At 30.6% G+C, this 18,008-nt stretch overlaps 1 protein-coding gene across 1 annotated transcript; it reads left to right on the forward strand.

Annotated features, from left to right (window-relative positions):
* Positions 1-372: 372 nt before the first annotated feature.
* LOC143068596 (acid phosphatase type 7-like) lies at positions 373-14,133 on the forward strand. The gene is made up of 12 exons (XM_076242783.1): positions 373-550; positions 2,032-2,226; positions 3,105-3,287; positions 3,918-3,943; positions 7,298-7,395; positions 8,572-8,640; positions 9,317-9,431; positions 10,223-10,336; positions 10,684-10,812; positions 11,482-11,553; positions 12,097-12,237; positions 13,905-14,133. Exons 1-12 carry the CDS (start codon positions 412-414, stop codon positions 13,962-13,964), a joined length of 1,341 nt encoding a protein of 446 aa, XP_076098898.1. The 5' UTR covers positions 373-411; the 3' UTR covers positions 13,965-14,133.
* The last annotated feature ends 3,875 nt before the right edge of the window (positions 14,134-18,008 follow it).

Here is an 18,008-nt window from a genome sequence, read left to right on the forward strand (position 1 = left end):
TTAGGATGATTTCTTTTTGCCTTGTAAGATCTTGTAACTTGTTCATTTCTGTATAGTCAGACCAGAGACATATAATTATATATTTTATGTCTCTGGTCACACTGATTACTTTTTTCGTAATTATAAATGTTAAATAGTTATTCTTTATTCTTTTGCTTTGCGTTCAATTATTCTTTATTCTTGACAGTATTTGCTCGTTAGTTATCCGATAAGCTATCATCGACACCTAATCGTCTACATTTATACCTTTCGTGAGCCCCACACTCACCTGTTAAAAATCACCTGATTGTCATGTGATTTAGTTGGGTCTTTACTGCGTTTTAAATTATCTATTTTGACCTTACCTTTATAAGCAGCGAAAATACATCATTTCAGTTTATTCATAACAAACAACAACACGACGGTAGAAGGATGAAAAATGTTATATTATTTCAAATTTTTACAGTCCTGTTGGCTCTGGTAAATGCTTGGGAAGTTGAAAATGTCTTAGTTTCATCAATTAAGTTCAAAGATTTCAAGCAGCCAGAACAAATTCACATATCGTTTGGAGGTAAGCATATATTTTATGAATTATGTAATTATTACACTTACATAAATTCATTCATTTCATTAGGATATTTTAGTCTGACATCCTGGCCAAAATCTCCTTTTCAGATCAGTTGCCAGGATTCAACGCTTAATGATGTTGGAAGCAGGACAAATCGCCCCACTGGAAAAACGCCCCACACCAAATCGCCCCACTTTTTCACCAACTCGCCCCACTTTAAAAAAATTGCCCCAATCTGATTTACTAACTCGCCCCACTTTTTAAAAAATCGCCTCACTTGTGAAAAGGGTTAAATCCCGTTTACTTTTCCCCTGTCAACTCCCCCCACTTATATATATAATTATTTAAAATCTACTTCAATGTATAATTTTCAGTTCTACCAACTAGCCCCACTTAAATGAAAACTAATTACACAGAATTCAAAAAAAATAATATTTTTTAAATCAAATGAATGAATGATGTTTAACATTCTTAAAATATAATTGCAAATACATTTTCGTATCATTATTGGAGAATAACTTTATACTTGTAAGCTTAGTTATTTGTATAACAATTGAAAAGAAACCTGTAAATTGTATCATAATCATAGTCACAGTCATATTGTTGGCTTTTTTCAAAACTACCTCTACCCTTTTTTATTGGGAAAATACGCGTCATTTTTATCAAATTGGGAAAATTATATCAAAGCATGAATTTGACTGGAACTTTAATTTGCAGACCCCCTTTCAAGAGGTAAACTCTCATTTGAATTAAGACCCCTTAATGTCAGTGATGATACATAAATAGACCCTCAAATCTGCACATATAATCATTTAAGGCATGAAAAATGTTTAAATGAGTGTTTTTTCAGTTTGTACATGTATTCATGCACAATTACCACTGAGACTGCATCATGTGCATTGTTTGGGAAAAAAATTGTCTTTTAATTTTAAGCCATTTTATTTTCAAATTGGGATTCCTCTCCAGGGGAAAAAGCCTTTATTCTCCGGTAATTTAAGGCAAACAATATCTAATAATCACTGATTGGGCTTGACAGTTAACTTTTCCTTAATACACTTTTCATGAAAAAGAACATTTATTTCAAAATAAAGTATAATTTACATTTTTGAGATGTACACAAATGAATAAATGTTTCAAGAAATACATATTTTTCAAATTACTTTTGAATATATGCAGTAATAATAACATTCTAATTAATTTTATATACAAATGTAAACAATACTAGGACAATACTTGTATACAATACTTGTACATTAATCATATACGAGTATTGTTGACAATACTAGTATACAAGTATTGTGGTCGCCAAGATCAGTTGATCCTTTTAAGGGAACTTTTGTGTATTAAGCTTGAATATTGTGTCCATTTTTGCCCCAACTGTTCAGGGTTGTACCTATGTGGGCATCTCCAGTTGCACTCAGCGAAGCAGTTCATTTCTGTTGTATACATATATATTTTTTTTATGTTTAAATATCTCTTTATAGATGTTCCCACAAAAATGTTAGTAACATGGAGCACCATGAACGTTACACAGAATGCAACCTGTTTGTATGGAGTTCAAACAACAAATATGATTGCCAAAGGTTACACCAGAAAATTTGTTGATGGTGGACCACAACAGCACACACAGTTTATTCACAGGGTTACACTTATAAATCTGAAACCTGGAACTCGATATGGTTATTATAAATTTTTAAATTTTTCTTTATACATAGTTGTTTTTTTTGACAGAGATTTAAATTAACCCACACAATTTTGACTGCTGTTTCCTGATTTTTGACAATTTGCCGATTATGTCTGTTTTTTCTATGCAATCATTGTTAATAATATACCGGTAATGCAATTTTAAGTGAATGTGATACATGTACAAGTGAAATGTTGACAAGCTATAAAACATTGATGTTTATCCAGGCCACCATTTTCAGCGTTATGAAATGCATGTACCAAGTCAAGAAAATCGGTATGGCTCGTTTTCAAATATTTTGGAGTTTGCCATTTTATAAGAGACTTTCCATTTGGAATTTTCTTTTGAGTGGTATTTTTGTTATTTTTATCTGACATGTCTGATGTGCTCCATGTTTCTTTTAAATTGTTAATGATGGAACAATTTATCTGCTTGTATATTATTTCCTACACATGTAATTAGATTTTCCAGTGTATTTTAAAAAGTTTATTTAAGTAAGTGTGCCTACTAGTCTTAGTATGGCATATACTCAAGTCAAGTGTAACAATCAGGCCTCCTACTTTTCTTAAGGAATTTTGCAATGTCTATATATAGATATGATATTCTACACAAACTGTATCTGTGATCATTTGTACATGTTTTTTTTTTAAAAGTATCAAGAAATCTTGTGATGTTCATGTTATACATTATAACTATATGTATTTGTGTTTCTTTTTTAAAAACAAATGTTTCAAGGAATATTGCTATGTTCAAATTATATTTATAAATGTATTGTATTTGTGTGTGTGGTTTTTTTTAAAATTTCTAATGAACACTCAAAGTGAAATGATGTACTGTATTAGCATTTAACTTGTAAAAACTGTAACATTTCAGTGTACAGTTGTGGCAATGGTGTACTTATGAGTGAAAAGTTGACTTTTGTTTCCATGAAGGATGGATCTGACTGGAGTCCAAGGATAGCTCTGTTTGGTGATCTCGGCTTTGTTAATCCTCAATCTGTACCAAGGCTTATTAATGAAACCAAAAAGGGAATGTATGATGCTATTTTCCATGTCGGTAAGTATACATGTACATGTAGAATCTCTGGTCAATGATGAACATTTGAAGTTCGTTGAACACTGAAATTGATGGTTCTCTTAAGTCTATATCCACATATACATTGCATCCACAAAACCCATGAAAATTAGTACTAAAAAATGACAATAAATCCACAGCTACAGCAGTTATCTTAAAACCACTGGGACATTTTTATTATTAAAATGTTGGAGTGATTTACACCTGAGTTCTGAAGTATTTTTAACTTCATATACAAGTACTTTGTTTCACAAATAAGACATTGCTATATTGATGTTACCCTATATTGCCCTATAATAATAGAAATACTTGTATATGATATGAGACCAACCAAAATGAAATTGATTGCTTGTATTCATATATAAAAAGACATAAAGGAAAAGAAAGACAAGTAACGGTGTACTAATATCCTGTTGATGTTACTTTTCAAGGGTTTACCCAAGTGTATCTCTTATCAAAAATGTACTTTGATATTGAATGATAACACATCTGCCAAAAAATTAGTCATCCTGTGATTTAAATAATACAGATACTATGAACACATTCTTGTTTTGAATAAAGAATTTGCTATTTTGAAAATGTAAATATTTGATTTGATTATTTATTTTTCAGGTGACTTTGGATATGACCTTGATGCAGTAAGTAATGAAATTTGCAAGTAGTCTAATGAAAACTAGCCCTAGTCAGAAAGATACCAGAGGGTCATTCAAACTCAACTGACAATGCCGTGGCTTAAAAAGAAAAATACAATCAAACAATACTACACAGAACACAACGTAGAAAACTAAAGACTAAGCAAAATTAACTCCTTCAAAAACTGGTGGTGATCTTAGGTGCTCTAGAAGGATAAGTAGATTCTGCTCAAGATGTGGCACCCATCATGTTGCTCATGTTAATACAAACCAAGAAACAAGGTTACCAATGATGAAACAAAACAGGTTCCTAAAATCTGATCTCTCATTTTTAGCTCACCTGGCCCGAAGGGCCAAGTGAGCTTTTCCCATCACATCCGTCGTCGTTAACTTTTACAAAAATCTTCTCCTCTGAAACTATTGAGCCAAATTAAACCAAACTTGGCCACAATCATCATTGGGGTATCTAGTTTAAAAAATGTGTGGCGTGACCCGGCCAACCAACCAAGATGGCCACCATGGCTAAAAATAGAACATAGGGGTAAAATGCAGTTTTTGGGTTATAACTCAAAAACCAAAGCATTTAGAGCAAATCTGACATGGGGTAAAATTGTTCATCAGGTCAAGATCTATCTGCCCTGAAATTTTCAGATGAATTGAACAATCCGTTGTTGGGTTGTTGCCCCTGAATTGATAATTTTAAGGAAATTTTATTGTTTTTGGTTATTATCTTGAATATTATTATAGATAGAGATAAACTGTAAACAGCAATAATGTTCAGCAAAGTAAGATCTACAAATAAGTCAAACATGACCAAAATGGTCAGTTGACCACTTTAGGAGTTATTGCCCTTTATAGTCCATTTTTAACCATTTTTCGTAAATCTTAGTTATCTTTTACAAAAATCTTCTCCTCTGAAACTACTGGGACAAATTAATCCAAACTTGGCCACAATCATCATTGGGGTATCTAGTTTAAAAAATGTGTGGCGTGACCCGGCCAACCAACCAAGATGGCCGCCATGGCTAAAAATAGAACATAGGGGTAAAATGCAGTTTTTGGCTTATAACTCAAAAGCCAAAGCATTTAGAGTAAATCTGACGGGGTAAAATTGTTCATCAGGTCAAGATCTATCTGCCCTGAAATTATCAGATGAATTGAACAACCCGTTGTTGGGTTGCTGCCCCTGAATTGATAATTTTAAGGAAATTTTATTGTTTTTGGTTATTATCTTGAATATTATTATAGATAGAGATAAACTGTAAACAGCAATAATGTTCAGCAAAGTAAGATCTACAAATAAGTCAACATGACCAAAATGGTCAGTTGACCACTTTAGGAGTTATTGCCCTTTATAGTCAATTTTTAACCATTTTTCGTAAATCTTAGTTATCTTTTAGAAAAATCTTCTCCTCTGAAACTACTGGGACAAATTAATCCAAACTTGGCCACAATCATCATTGGGGTATCTAGTTTAAAAAATGTGTGGCGTGACCCGGCCAACCAACCAAGATGGCCGCCATGGCTAAAAATAGAACATAGGGGTAAAATGCAGTTTTTGGGTTATAACTCAAAAACCAAAGCATTTAGAGCAAATCTGACGGGGTAAAATTGTTCATCAGGTCAAGATCTATCTGCCCTGAAATTATCAGATGAATTGAACAACCCGTTGTTGGGTTGCTGCCCCTGAATTGATAATTTTAAGGAAATTTTATTGTTTTTGGTTATTATCTTGAATATTATTATAGATAGAGATAAACTGTAAACAGCAATAATGTTCAGCAAAGTAAGATCTACAAATAAGTCAACATGACCAAAATGGTCAGTTGACCACTTTAGGAGTTATTGCCCTTTATAGTCAATTTTTAACCATTTTTCGTAAATCTTAGTAATCTTTTAGAAAAATCTTCTCCTCTGAAACTACTGGGCCAAATTTAACCAAACTTAGCCATAATTGGGGTATCTAGTTAAAAAAATGTGTCCGGTAACTCGGCCAACAAACCAAGATGGCCGTCATGGCTAAAAATAGAACATGGGGGTAAAATGCAGTTTTTGGCTTATAACTCCAAAACCAAAGCATTAAGAGCAAATCTGACAGGAAGTAAAATTGTTGATCAGGTCACGATCTATCTGCCCTGGAATTTTCAGATGAATCGGATAATTGGTTGTTAGGTTGCTGCCCCTGAATTGGTAATTTTGAGGAAATTTTGCTGTTTTTTTTGTTATGTTGAATATTATTATAAATAGAGATAAACTGTAAACAGCAATAATGTATAGCAAAGTAAGAACTAAAAATAAGTCACTATGACCAAAATAGTCAATTGACCCCCTAAGGAGTTATTGCCCTTCATAGTAAATTTTTAACAATTTTCATAAAATTTGAAGATTTTCAATAACATTTTCCACAGAAAGTACTGTTATAGATAGAGATAATTGTAAGCAGCAAGAATGTTTAGTAAAGTAAGATCTACAAACACATCACCATCACCAAAACACAATTTTGTCATGAATCCATCTGTGTCCATTGTTTAATATTCACATAGACCAAGGTGAGCGACACAGGCTCTTTAGAGCCTCTAGTTTAGTGTTTATACCAAATGGAATCCATAGAAAATTTAATTAAAATACAGGTGGAAACTTTACATTTTCTTCATATGAATCAAAGGTACAGACTGATATCCCTTCAATGCAGTGCAATAGTAAAAGATTCACAAAATCAGACATTACAAAAACAATCCAAAAAGAGACAATAAAAACAAATATTATATATATAAATGTGGTAAAATCTAAAAATTCAGAAACAATAGAAAAGAAAATATATGAATTACCAATCCATGACACAAAATCAGTACATGCACAGCAAAAAAACAGAGAAATGTCCCATGGAAATGAAAAGGGCAAACTTTTATAATAACTTATTACTTGAGATGTCATATGCATGATGTGCTTAGAGACGACATCAAAAGTTCAATGTAGGATAAAAAACTTAATTCACATAGTTTTTTCACTGACCCCCCACCCGCCCTCGTAACTTAATTTGGGAAAATTTTATTTACCTTTATGGATATCTGTAAAATCTATTTTGGATTAACAAAACTTGCAGTAATGTTGACCCCCACCCCCAAACTATTTGATTTAAGTTTTTTATCCTACATCGATCTTTTGATGTCGTCCCTTAGGTATTTCAGTATTAAATGAACCAAACTTACCATTATACATTGAATTAATTTTTAAAGAAGACAAATATTTCAATCATTGTGTAATAAAAAAAAGTTTATTTTAAAATTGATTTATGGTTTAATATTTTATTTTGAATATATAAACATACATATATTTAAGTACTGTGAATTTTAATTTTAGCAAAATGGTCATATTGGGGATGAATTCTTGAATTTAGTGCAACCAATTGCTGGTCAGGTACCATACATGACATGCCCTGGCAATCATGAAAATGCATAGTAAGTAATTACCTGTGTGTCTTAAAAGGTATCAGAGAAAATTTAGGATATATTAAATGTACTAACAGACAAATTTGTTCAGGTAACAATAGGAAACAAAAACTACTATTTTGAATATGTTTCATTAAAAAATACTATTCACTGGCATCTACACTGTTAATTTTTTATGCCCCACCTTCAATAGAAGTTAGGCATTATATTATTTGGTCTTTGTGTCTTTTCATTCGTCCGTCTTACCGTTCATTTATCTGTCCCGCTTCAGGTTAAAGTGTTTGGTTAAGTTAAGTCCAATCATCTTGAAATGTTCCCTATGATGTGATCTTTCTATTTTTAATGCCAAATTAGAGTTTTTACCTCAATTTCAAGGTTCACTTAACATAGAAAATGCGAGTGCATGACTGCAAGTGCATCTGTTTACTATGGACAATTTGTTTTGTATATTTTCTTTACAGCATAGTTATTTTTTTAGGATACAATTTTTTGGGGAATTTGTAGTCTAAATTTAGAAAACCATTTGAACAAATTACTTATTTAGTATTTAATAGTTCTGATCTTTTGCATGAAAAAAACTCTAAATTCAACGAAATTATGGTGTAACAATAATTACCTGTTCAGGTCCTTGTATTTTTTTATTAAATAGCATATACTATTTTGAGTTAAAACTGCAATGAACAGGCAATGAACAGGCTATTATAAATTTTTAACAAATTCCGTGTTTATTCTGTATTTCAATGTTCTGTGCAGTGCACAAGACCTTCTATTACAAAAAAGATAGCCCATCTTCAATAGAATGTACTGTGTGATGCACAACACCATCTATACAAAATACATTATATGGAAAGTGTTATGTATTTCTCAAAACAGAAATACAGAAAAAACATAGAATTTGTTAAAAAGTTCAAACACAAGAAATTTTGCAAATTCCATATTTAAAAATAATTCGAGGTTGAAATAAAAGCCTGTTAATGATAATAAAACCAACCCCATTGTAATATTAACTTGGATGCTAGGGGAAAGAAACGTCAGCATAAAATCATGAACTTTCTTTATTTTTCCATAAAATTATTAAAAAGGCAGATATTTTTAAGAATTTACAATCAAAACACACTGTATTCATTAAAATGTACTTTGTGAAGACATACAATTGTTAATTTCATATTAATTTTATCTTTTTAGCAATTTCTCCAATTACAAGAACAGATTTACAATGCCAGGTGATGAAGATATGGACAAGATGTTTTACAGGTATAAATATCCACTTATCATCATTCATGTCTCTAAATCATCTTATGTCTTGAAAGTTGTGAATAATTTAATAGGAACTATGCTAAGTGTGCCATTAAAACAGATAAGACTAGATGACAAAGACCAACTAGATATAACAAATGACAACTTTTATATGGCATAATTGAGAAAAAAAAATGTTTACTTTTCTATAATAAAATTTAGAATGGAAATGTGTGATTTGACAAAGAGATAATAATGCGACCAAAGAGCAGAAAACAGCCTAAGGCCACCAGTGGGTCTTCAACACAATTAGAAAATCCAGCTCCGGAGGCAAGCTTCTTATGTCTTCATATAAAAGGGGATTAACACTAGTTTCAGTAAATTTTGCATGTTAACTCTGTATCAAGGAATCTTATATTACTATGCAATTAAACTTAATATTTTGAATTTGTTGACTTCCAAAATCAAGTTGGAATTTTCATGATATCCTCAGCAGACTTCTAATAAGATTTATTGAAATGATCAGCAAAACAATATTTTGGATCACACAGTGTCCATTCAACACAAATGTTCTTGCAAAATCACATCAATTAAATGCAAAAATACTTGAGGAGAGATATACTCCTTGAAGCCTATAGTTAATTGAACTATTTTCATCTAGTCTGATATGCTTAAAATATATGTTCAATTTCAGTTTTAACATTGGACCAGCACATATAATCTCAATATCAACTGAATATTACTTTTACCTGTATTATGGTATTATGCAAGTGCCTAAACAGTATGAATGGCTGGAAAATGATCTGAAGGTCTGTATATTTTATTTGTTATTTAAAACAATTGCCATTATTTGCATTTACCATTTATACATCTATGTATGTACTGGGGATTCATTTTTATTCATGGGGTATACATTTTTGTTGATATCATGGGTTAATAGAAGGCAAAGTATATTAAAAGTTCAACCGTGCACAATTTTTTGCATACTTTGTCAAAACAACCAAATCAAATATCCATGAAGATACAAATTTTCTGCAATCCACAGTATTTAACTTTTGTCATCTTCTTCATTTATCAAAATCTGTATGTGCATTGACAAAAAACAGCACAAAATTCTAGAAAATAGAACAAAGAACACACAGTGTTTTTGTTGTTTTGACGTCATGACAGTCTTTATGAATTTTAAAGTGTACACCCCACATTTAAAATCAATGAAACAAATCTAAAATAACACACACAGGTCAATCACTTAATTGTATTGGTTAAGTCTGTCTTTGTCACCAAACAAATGAGTTTTTGTGTTGCTGGGTTTCTGTCTAGTATGTATATATATGTTAAATCTTCTTTTTGGTCAAAATATATGGAAAGAGGTTAAAAACTTTCCTTTTGTATGCATGTGTTCATGAATAGCTATAAAAGGAAGATTTGTATGTATTAACAATTGTATACTAGAAGAATTGTCAAAATTGCTGTACGTTCAAAAACAACTATCCTTTCCAGTTAATAATTTATATTATACATAATGTATAGAAATGCAGCAATTTAACAAATATCAAACTTTTCTTATATATTATATATATATATATATAACTTGTTGCAGGAAGCTGCAAAACCAGAGAACCGTGCCAAGAGACCTTGGATTATAACAATGGGACACAGACCTATGTATTGTTCTAATAATGATAATGATGACTGTACACATCATGAAAGTCTGGTAATTATCATAGAATAAATTATATTGCTCAATGTAGCTCCTATGTAATTGTGTAGTAGCTTCCATCATAGAAATAAAGGGGAGATAGTCAATTATTGGAATATAATACAAACTTTTTTTTTAAATTTCTAATCTGCATTTTATGGCTGATTTGAGGTTGTAAAATCATCAGCAAAATGAGATGATTTAAGATGGAAGTAGTTATTAGAAAGACTTTATGAAATTTAGATGCCAATTCTTAAATTGAAAACATTACGACAAAGATGCCACATATGTAGTAGAGAAGATGACTTTTTGTACTATTGAAACAAGTGAAATGATAAATTCTATATTTTTTTTGCTTGCAGATAAGAGTTGGTGTGCCATATTTACATTTTTTCGGATTGGAGAAATTATTCCATCAATATGGTGTTGATGTAATGGTATGGGCACATGAACATTCCTATGAAAGATTATGGCCAGTTTATGATAGAAAGGTAAGTTATGAGGAATAACACTACTAGCATATTATTCACCACAAGTTATGTCTACGAAAGCAAAAAATCTCATATTTTAATTTTATTCTTGAATGGACTGAATAATCCTCACTGTGAAATATCTGTTTTTTAAAAGGAAAAATGAAGTCTTGTCATATTTCTACCTCAAAATCTTGATAAGTTTTGACAAACTTTATTGTTTCAACTTGCACATCCTTATCAATTTGAAGAAGAAGAAAAATTGATATTGGTTTGGGCTGCAAGTATCTCATGATTTGCACTTTCTTCTTTAACAGATTTAATTATTCCCAATAGATTTAAAGTTTATTATAACTTTATTGATGCTGCTGGCAATGGAAATATATTTAGATTAAAACATATAAATTAGGTTATATTGTTACTATGATTGATATGTTTAAAAATAGGTTGACAGAATTATAATATGAGTTATCTCCCTTGGTATATATTTTTAACAGTTTCCATTTCACTTTATGTGTTTGGCTACATTTTTGTAAAAGTTTGTGCTAAACTTAGTTGTTCAACATTATTTTTTAAGTTAATTATATCAAATTGGTTCATGACACGATAAGGAATTTGTCCAGCAACTAATCGGTCCAGTTTTAGTAATGATTTATTTATTTTTTATTAAAATATACATATTAATTGTAGGTGATGAATGGTAGTAGAGATGAACCTTACACAAATCCTAAAGCTCCAGTTCATTTTGTCACTGGATCTGCTGTAAGTTTATTGTAAAGAGATAAGTTGAAAAGGGATAAGCTGTAGCATTATGATGACTTTGCACAATAGTTATCAAATGTATCAGGCCTATTGGTCTACATAAGACTCATCCGTGATGCTCAGATCAAAATAGATAGAAAGTCTAACAAGCATAAAGTCGAAGAGCATTGAGGATCCCAAATTCAACAACCAAAGACAATAAAAAAATATACAGGGTGAACACAGCAACATATAATTTTCTCATTGATTTTAACACCACATCTGTCATTATTCATATCTGAAGCAACAAGGTTTGAACACACATTTAAAAAAATAAAAAAAAAAAAGAAAATTTGTTGTTTGTAAATGAGACAACTAACTGCCAGAGACAAAAGGACATCATTGTTAGCAACTATAAGTAATTGACCAGCCTCTACAATTAGCAAAACATAAATCTAGGTATGAAAAAGACATTTATGGTAATTTCAGAGGTAAATTTTATGTAGATATATTATGAAATTGAGAATGGAAATTGATATATTTATGCTTTTATTCACTACACAGGGGTGTCAGGAAAGACATGATCCTTTTAAGAACCAAACAATTCCTGAATGGTCAGCTGTCAGGAGTTTAGATTACGGATATTCTAGAATGCAAATAATGAATAGTTCCCATCTATACTGGGAACAAGTTTCTGATGACAAGGTGAGAAATAAATTGATTCAATATATAGTGGTTTTTTTTTTATTGACTACCAGTTGGTGAAGAATATTTAAACTGTTTGTCAGTACAGTGTGGCATACTTTTCGTTTGAGTAAACATACTTTGACAGTCTTTTCCCACACAGTAGACAGATTGAGCATAATAATTATACAATAAATTATTATAGAATATGTAAACTGTTTATCTGTACAGTGTACTGTTCTGTTCATTTGTACAATAAATTATTATAATGAAGTAATGACCCCTAGGCTATTGTTTTTTGGTTAGAGATCAAAAGTCAATATTTAGATTTCCATGAAAACTTTGACAACTGAATGCAAACTAAACTGCTTCGTCAACTGTTTGGAATTCATTCACCTCAAATTTTTTTTGGATCGTATAGTGGTATGATGTCGTCTGCGTTGTCCGAAGACACATTTGGTGTCCGGGAAATAACTTAAGATTACATGAAATGGATCTCTTTGAAATTAAATAAGAAGGTTCAATACAAATAAAGGAAGGTTGGGATTGAATTTGCGGATGATAGCCACAACTGTTTAGGATTTAGGGGCCCAAAACAAAAACAAGCATTTTTCTACTTTCAGGATAATAACTTGTGTAAAAGTATTTCAATTGCTCTGAAATTGTACCACAATGTTAAATACCACTAGTAGAAAGTTTGGATTCATTTTAGGGGTTATGGTGCCAATAGTTTAGGAATAAATGGCCAAAAAAAGGGACAATAAACAAGTATTTTTGTAGTTTCTGGATAATAACTTGTTTGTAAGTGTATGAATTTCTCTGACATTGTACCACAAAGTTCTAAATCACAAGGTTATTGCCCCATTTATGCAGGAATTGAAAAAAGGTCTTAAAACAAAAATTTGTCTAGTTTCCAGACAATAACTTGTGTTTAAGTGTATGGATCTCTCTGAAATTGTACAAGGTTTAATACTACAATGGAAAGGCTTGGATCAAGTTTTGGGATAATTGCTCTAAGGGGGGAGATTCATAAAGTTTGGGAGTTCCAATTTTTTTAGAGGGTTCAATTTTTATCTTCAAAATTTCTCAAATTTCAAATTTTTGAAATTTCAAGAGGAAATCTTTAATTGAATAGTATTTGTAAGATCTTGACATATGTTTTGTGTCAGAAACCTATATTATGTAAAAGATCACAATCCATATTCAGACAGTATCAAGCTTGAATATTTTGTCAAAATTTGCCCTAACTGTTCAGGGTTCAACCTCTGGGTTGGTATCAGGCTGTGCTCAGCGAAGCATTTTAATCAGACTTAAATTGACTGGTTTCTGTGTTGATAGTAAAATCATATTAGTTTCTTGTCATATCTATTGATATGCATAATGGTATGAAGTCCTATTGAATTTAAGGATCAAAGACATAACTTCTAGGTTCAAAACTTGTGAAGTATGTAATAGATGATATAAGGATTTAACTAAAAAAATCAGTTCTATCCTTAGACTGTTCACTTTTATTTTAATGAATTTTACTGTAGATCATAAAATTAACCAGCTAGAATATATATGCTATTAGATCCAAAGTTTGAATGTTATTTGATTCCTCAACAGAATAAATTTCGTCTTATACAAAAATTCCTTAACATTTCATATTTGCCAATATTTTTTAACAAATTATTTATTATTTTTTTCAGGATGGAGCAGTGATTGACAAAGTGATGATAATCAAAGACAAACATGGTCCATATGAATAGACAGAAGTATTTTATCTATTTTTACATGCTGCAATCAACAATCTGTTTTATAAGTCAGAATTATTTTAATTTTGTTTATATTAAACTAAATGACTTGTTTGACAAAATATTATTGACTTCCAATGTATCTCCCATCCAATATAAAGAAGTAAAATTTTATAAATTGTGACCTTTATCATAACATTATTGCAAGTGTAATAAGGCATTATTGTATTTTTTCAGGGTCAAATCAAATTTGTTGTTTCAGAAATGGTGAAAATAAATACATTTAAAAAATGTATGATTCTGGCATATACTATTAAACAAGAACAGTATAGAATATTATTTAACTGTAATACTGTGAAATAGATGAAAAATTTATTTATTTTTAACACACTATTGTTGTCGGTTTTCTGTATTATAACATTTACTCTGTGAAATAGATTTTGACACCACAGGTTATTTTCCATGATAGTATTCACAATCACGAACTACTTTATAACCTAGCATCTCCATCCAGCAGTAGTCTTACTAGGGTATATCATTGTAATAATATGAAGTCATGAAAGTATTATTACTTTCCATCTTTTTTATATTTTACAAATTTTTGATAAAGAGCATTCAATTTTTTTTAGGGATTTATAATAATCGATTATACTTTGATTTGAATTTTTTAAAATTTTTCAGTTAAAAAAACAACCAAGTACAAAAAATATCCTAATGCTTATTTACTATTTGTATTTTAGTAAAATATAATTTTGATATTTCAAAAATTATTTTCTTTGATGACATTTTTTTCATTCATTATTAGAAATTTATTTTAAATTCAGTAAATTTTGATATATTTTAAAATGCAGATAGTGCATTACTTCTAGGTTATGGTAAACTGCTGAGTAAAGAAGCTTAAATTTATAGATTTTTTTTTTATGCTGAAATGTATTTCTCTATCATGTTATTTCTAAATTATGAAAAAAAGATGGCTGCTACTTATTCATTTTATACTTTACATTATTAATTTTTCATTGTCTCAGTTATAAATGTGGATTATATGTGATTGCATGATAAAGAGAACTGATAAATTCCTAACATTCAGGGTAAATGTGATATGCTTGATTTTTTTGTTTCTGTATATTTGATGTTAATATATAGTTGTTATTCATTCTTTCTTTGTTTTTATACGACCGCAAAAATTTTAATTTTTCGTCGTATATTGCTATCACGTTGGCGTCGTCGTCGTCCTGCGTCGTCTTGCGTCGTCGTCCGAATACTTTTAGTTTTCGCACTCTAACTTTAGTAAAAGTGAATAGAAATCTATGAAATTTTAACACAAGGTTTATAACCACAAAAGGAAGGTTGGGATTGATTTTGGGAGTTTTGGTCCCAAAATTTTAGGAATTAGGGGCCAAAAAGTGCCCAAATAAGCATTTTCTTGGTTTTTGCACTATAACTTTAGTTTAAGTAAATAGAAATCTATGAAATTTTGACACAAGGTTTATGACCACAAAAGGAAGGTTGGGATTGATTTTGGGAGTTTTAGTTGAAACAGTTTAGGAATTAGGGGCCAAAAAAGGGCCCAAATAAGCATTATTCTTGGTTTTCGCACAATAACTTTAGTATAAGTAAATAGAAATCAATGAAATTTAAACACAAGGTTTATGACCACAAAAGGAAGGTTGGGATTGATTTTGGGAGTTGAGGTCTGAACAGTTTAGGAATTAGGGGCCAAAAAGGGGCCCAAGTAAGCATTATTCTTGGTTTTTGCACCATAACTTTAGTATAAGTAAATAGAAATCTTTGAAATTTAAACACAAGGTTTATGACCATAAAAGGAAGGTTGGGTTTGATTTTGGGAGTTTTGGTCCCAACAGGGTTTTAGGAATAAGGGGCCCAAAGGGTCCAAAATTGAACTTTGTTTGATTTCATCAAAAATTGAATAATTGGGGTTCTTTGATATGCCGGATCTAACTGTGGATGTAGATTCTTAATTTTTGGTCCCGTTTTCCAATTGGTCTACATTTAGGTCCAAAGGGTCCAAAATTAAACTTAGTTTGATTTTAACAAAAATTGAATCCTTGGGGTTCTTTGATATGCTGAATCTAAAAATGTACTTAGATTTTTGATTATTGGCCCAGTTTTCAAGTTGGTCCAAATCGGGGTCCAAAATTAAACTTTGTTTGATTTCATCAAAAATTGAATAATTGGGGTTCTTTGATATGCCAAATCTAACTGTGTATGTAGATTCTTAATTTTTAGTCCCGTTTTCAAATTGGTCTACATTAAATACCAAAGGGTCCAAAATTAAACTAAGTTTGATTTTAATAAAAATTGAATTCTTTGGCTTTTTTGATATGCTGAATTTAATCATGTACTTAGATTTTTGATTATGGGCCCAGTTTTCAAGTTGGTTCAAATCAGGATCCAAAATTATTATATTAAGTATTGTGCAATAGCAAGAAATTTTCAATTGCACAGTATTCACCAATAGCAAGAAATCTTCAATTGCAAAGTATTGTGCAATAGCAAAAAATGTTCAATTGCACAGTATTGTGCAATAGCAAGAAATCTTCAATTGCACAGTATTGTGCAATAGCAAATATTTTCAATTGCACAGTATTGCACAATAGCAAGAAATATCTAATTGCACAATATTGTGCAATAGCAAGAGTTATCTTTCTTTGTCCAGAATAGTAGTTGAATCAACTTAAATCATTGTTTTATACAATGCACAATGTATATTCACTTTTACTACCAACTGATAAATTAAAACACTCTTTACCATTCAGTGATAACAAGCACTTTTTGTTACATTTTAATATTTTATGATGTATTTAAATGAGTAGTTATTGTTGCAACACAAGGTTTATGACCACAAAAGGAAGGTTGGGATTGATTTTGGGAGTTGAGGTCTGAACAGTTTAGGAATTAGGGGCCAAAAAGGGGCCCAAGTAAGCATTATTCTTGGTTTTTGCACCATAACTTTAGTATAAGTAAATAGAAATCTTTGAAATTTAAACACAAGGTTTATGACCATAAAAGGAAGGTTGGGTTTGATTTTGGGAGTTTTGGTCCCAACAGGGTTTTAGGAATAAGGGGCCCAAAGGGTCCAAAATTGAACTTTGTTTGATTTCATCAAAAATTGAATAATTGGGGTTCTTTGATATGCCGGATCTAACTGTGGATGTAGATTCTTAATTTTTGGTCCCGTTTTCCAATTGGTCTACATTTAGGTCCAAAGGGTCCAAAATTAAACTTAGTTTGATTTTAACAAAAATTGAATCCTTGGGGTTCTTTGATATGCTGAATCTAAAAATGTACTTAGATTTTTGATTATTGGCCCAGTTTTCAAGTTGGTCCAAATCGGGGTCCAAAATTAAACTTTGTTTGATTTCATCAAAAATTGAATAATTGGGGTTCTTTGATATGCCAAATCTAACTGTGTATGTAGATTCTTAATTTTTAGTCCCGTTTTCAAATTGGTCTACATTAAATACCAAAGGGTCCAAAATTAAACTAAGTTTGATTTTAATAAAAATTGAATTCTTTGGCTTTTTTGATATGCTGAATTTAATCATGTACTTAGATTTTTGATTATGGGCCCAGTTTTCAAGTTGGTTCAAATCAGGATCCAAAATTATTATATTAAGTATTGTGCAATAGCAAGAAATTTTCAATTGCACAGTATTCACCAATAGCAAGAAATCTTCAATTGCAAAGTATTGTGCAATAGCAAAAAATGTTCAATTGCACAGTATTGTGCAATAGCAAGAAATCTTCAATTGCACAGTATTGTGCAATAGCAAATATTTTCAATTGCACAGTATTGCACAATAGCAAGAAATATCTAATTGCACAATATTGTGCAATAGCAAGAGTTATCTTTCTTTGTCCAGAATAGTAGTTGAATCAACTTAAATCATTGTTTTATACAATGCACAATGTATATTCACTTTTACTACCAACTGATAAATTAAAACACTCTTTACCATTCAGTGATAACAAGCACTTTTTGTTACATTTTAATATTTTATGATGTATTTAAATGAGTAGTTATTGTTGCAAACTCCA

Source organism: Mytilus galloprovincialis, chromosome 3, assembly GCF_965363235.1.
Source record: "Mytilus galloprovincialis chromosome 3, xbMytGall1.hap1.1, whole genome shotgun sequence".
NCBI lineage: Eukaryota > Metazoa > Mollusca > Bivalvia > Mytilida > Mytilidae > Mytilus > Mytilus galloprovincialis.

What these genes read in the sequence shown, in the direction of transcription:
- LOC143068596 (XM_076242783.1), top strand. Translation starts at nt 412, where the DNA reads ATGAAAAATGTTATATTATTTCAAATTTTTACAGTCCTGTTGGCTCTG. An exon ending in GGCTGGAAAATGATCTGAAG is followed by an intron (nt 9,432 to 10,222) that starts GTCTGTATATTT and finishes AACTTGTTGCAG; the next exon opens with GAAGCTGCAAAACCAGAGAA. An exon ending in ATTTTGTCACTGGATCTGCT is followed by an intron (nt 11,554 to 12,096) that starts GTAAGTTTATTG and finishes TTCACTACACAG; the next exon opens with GGGTGTCAGGAAAGACATGA.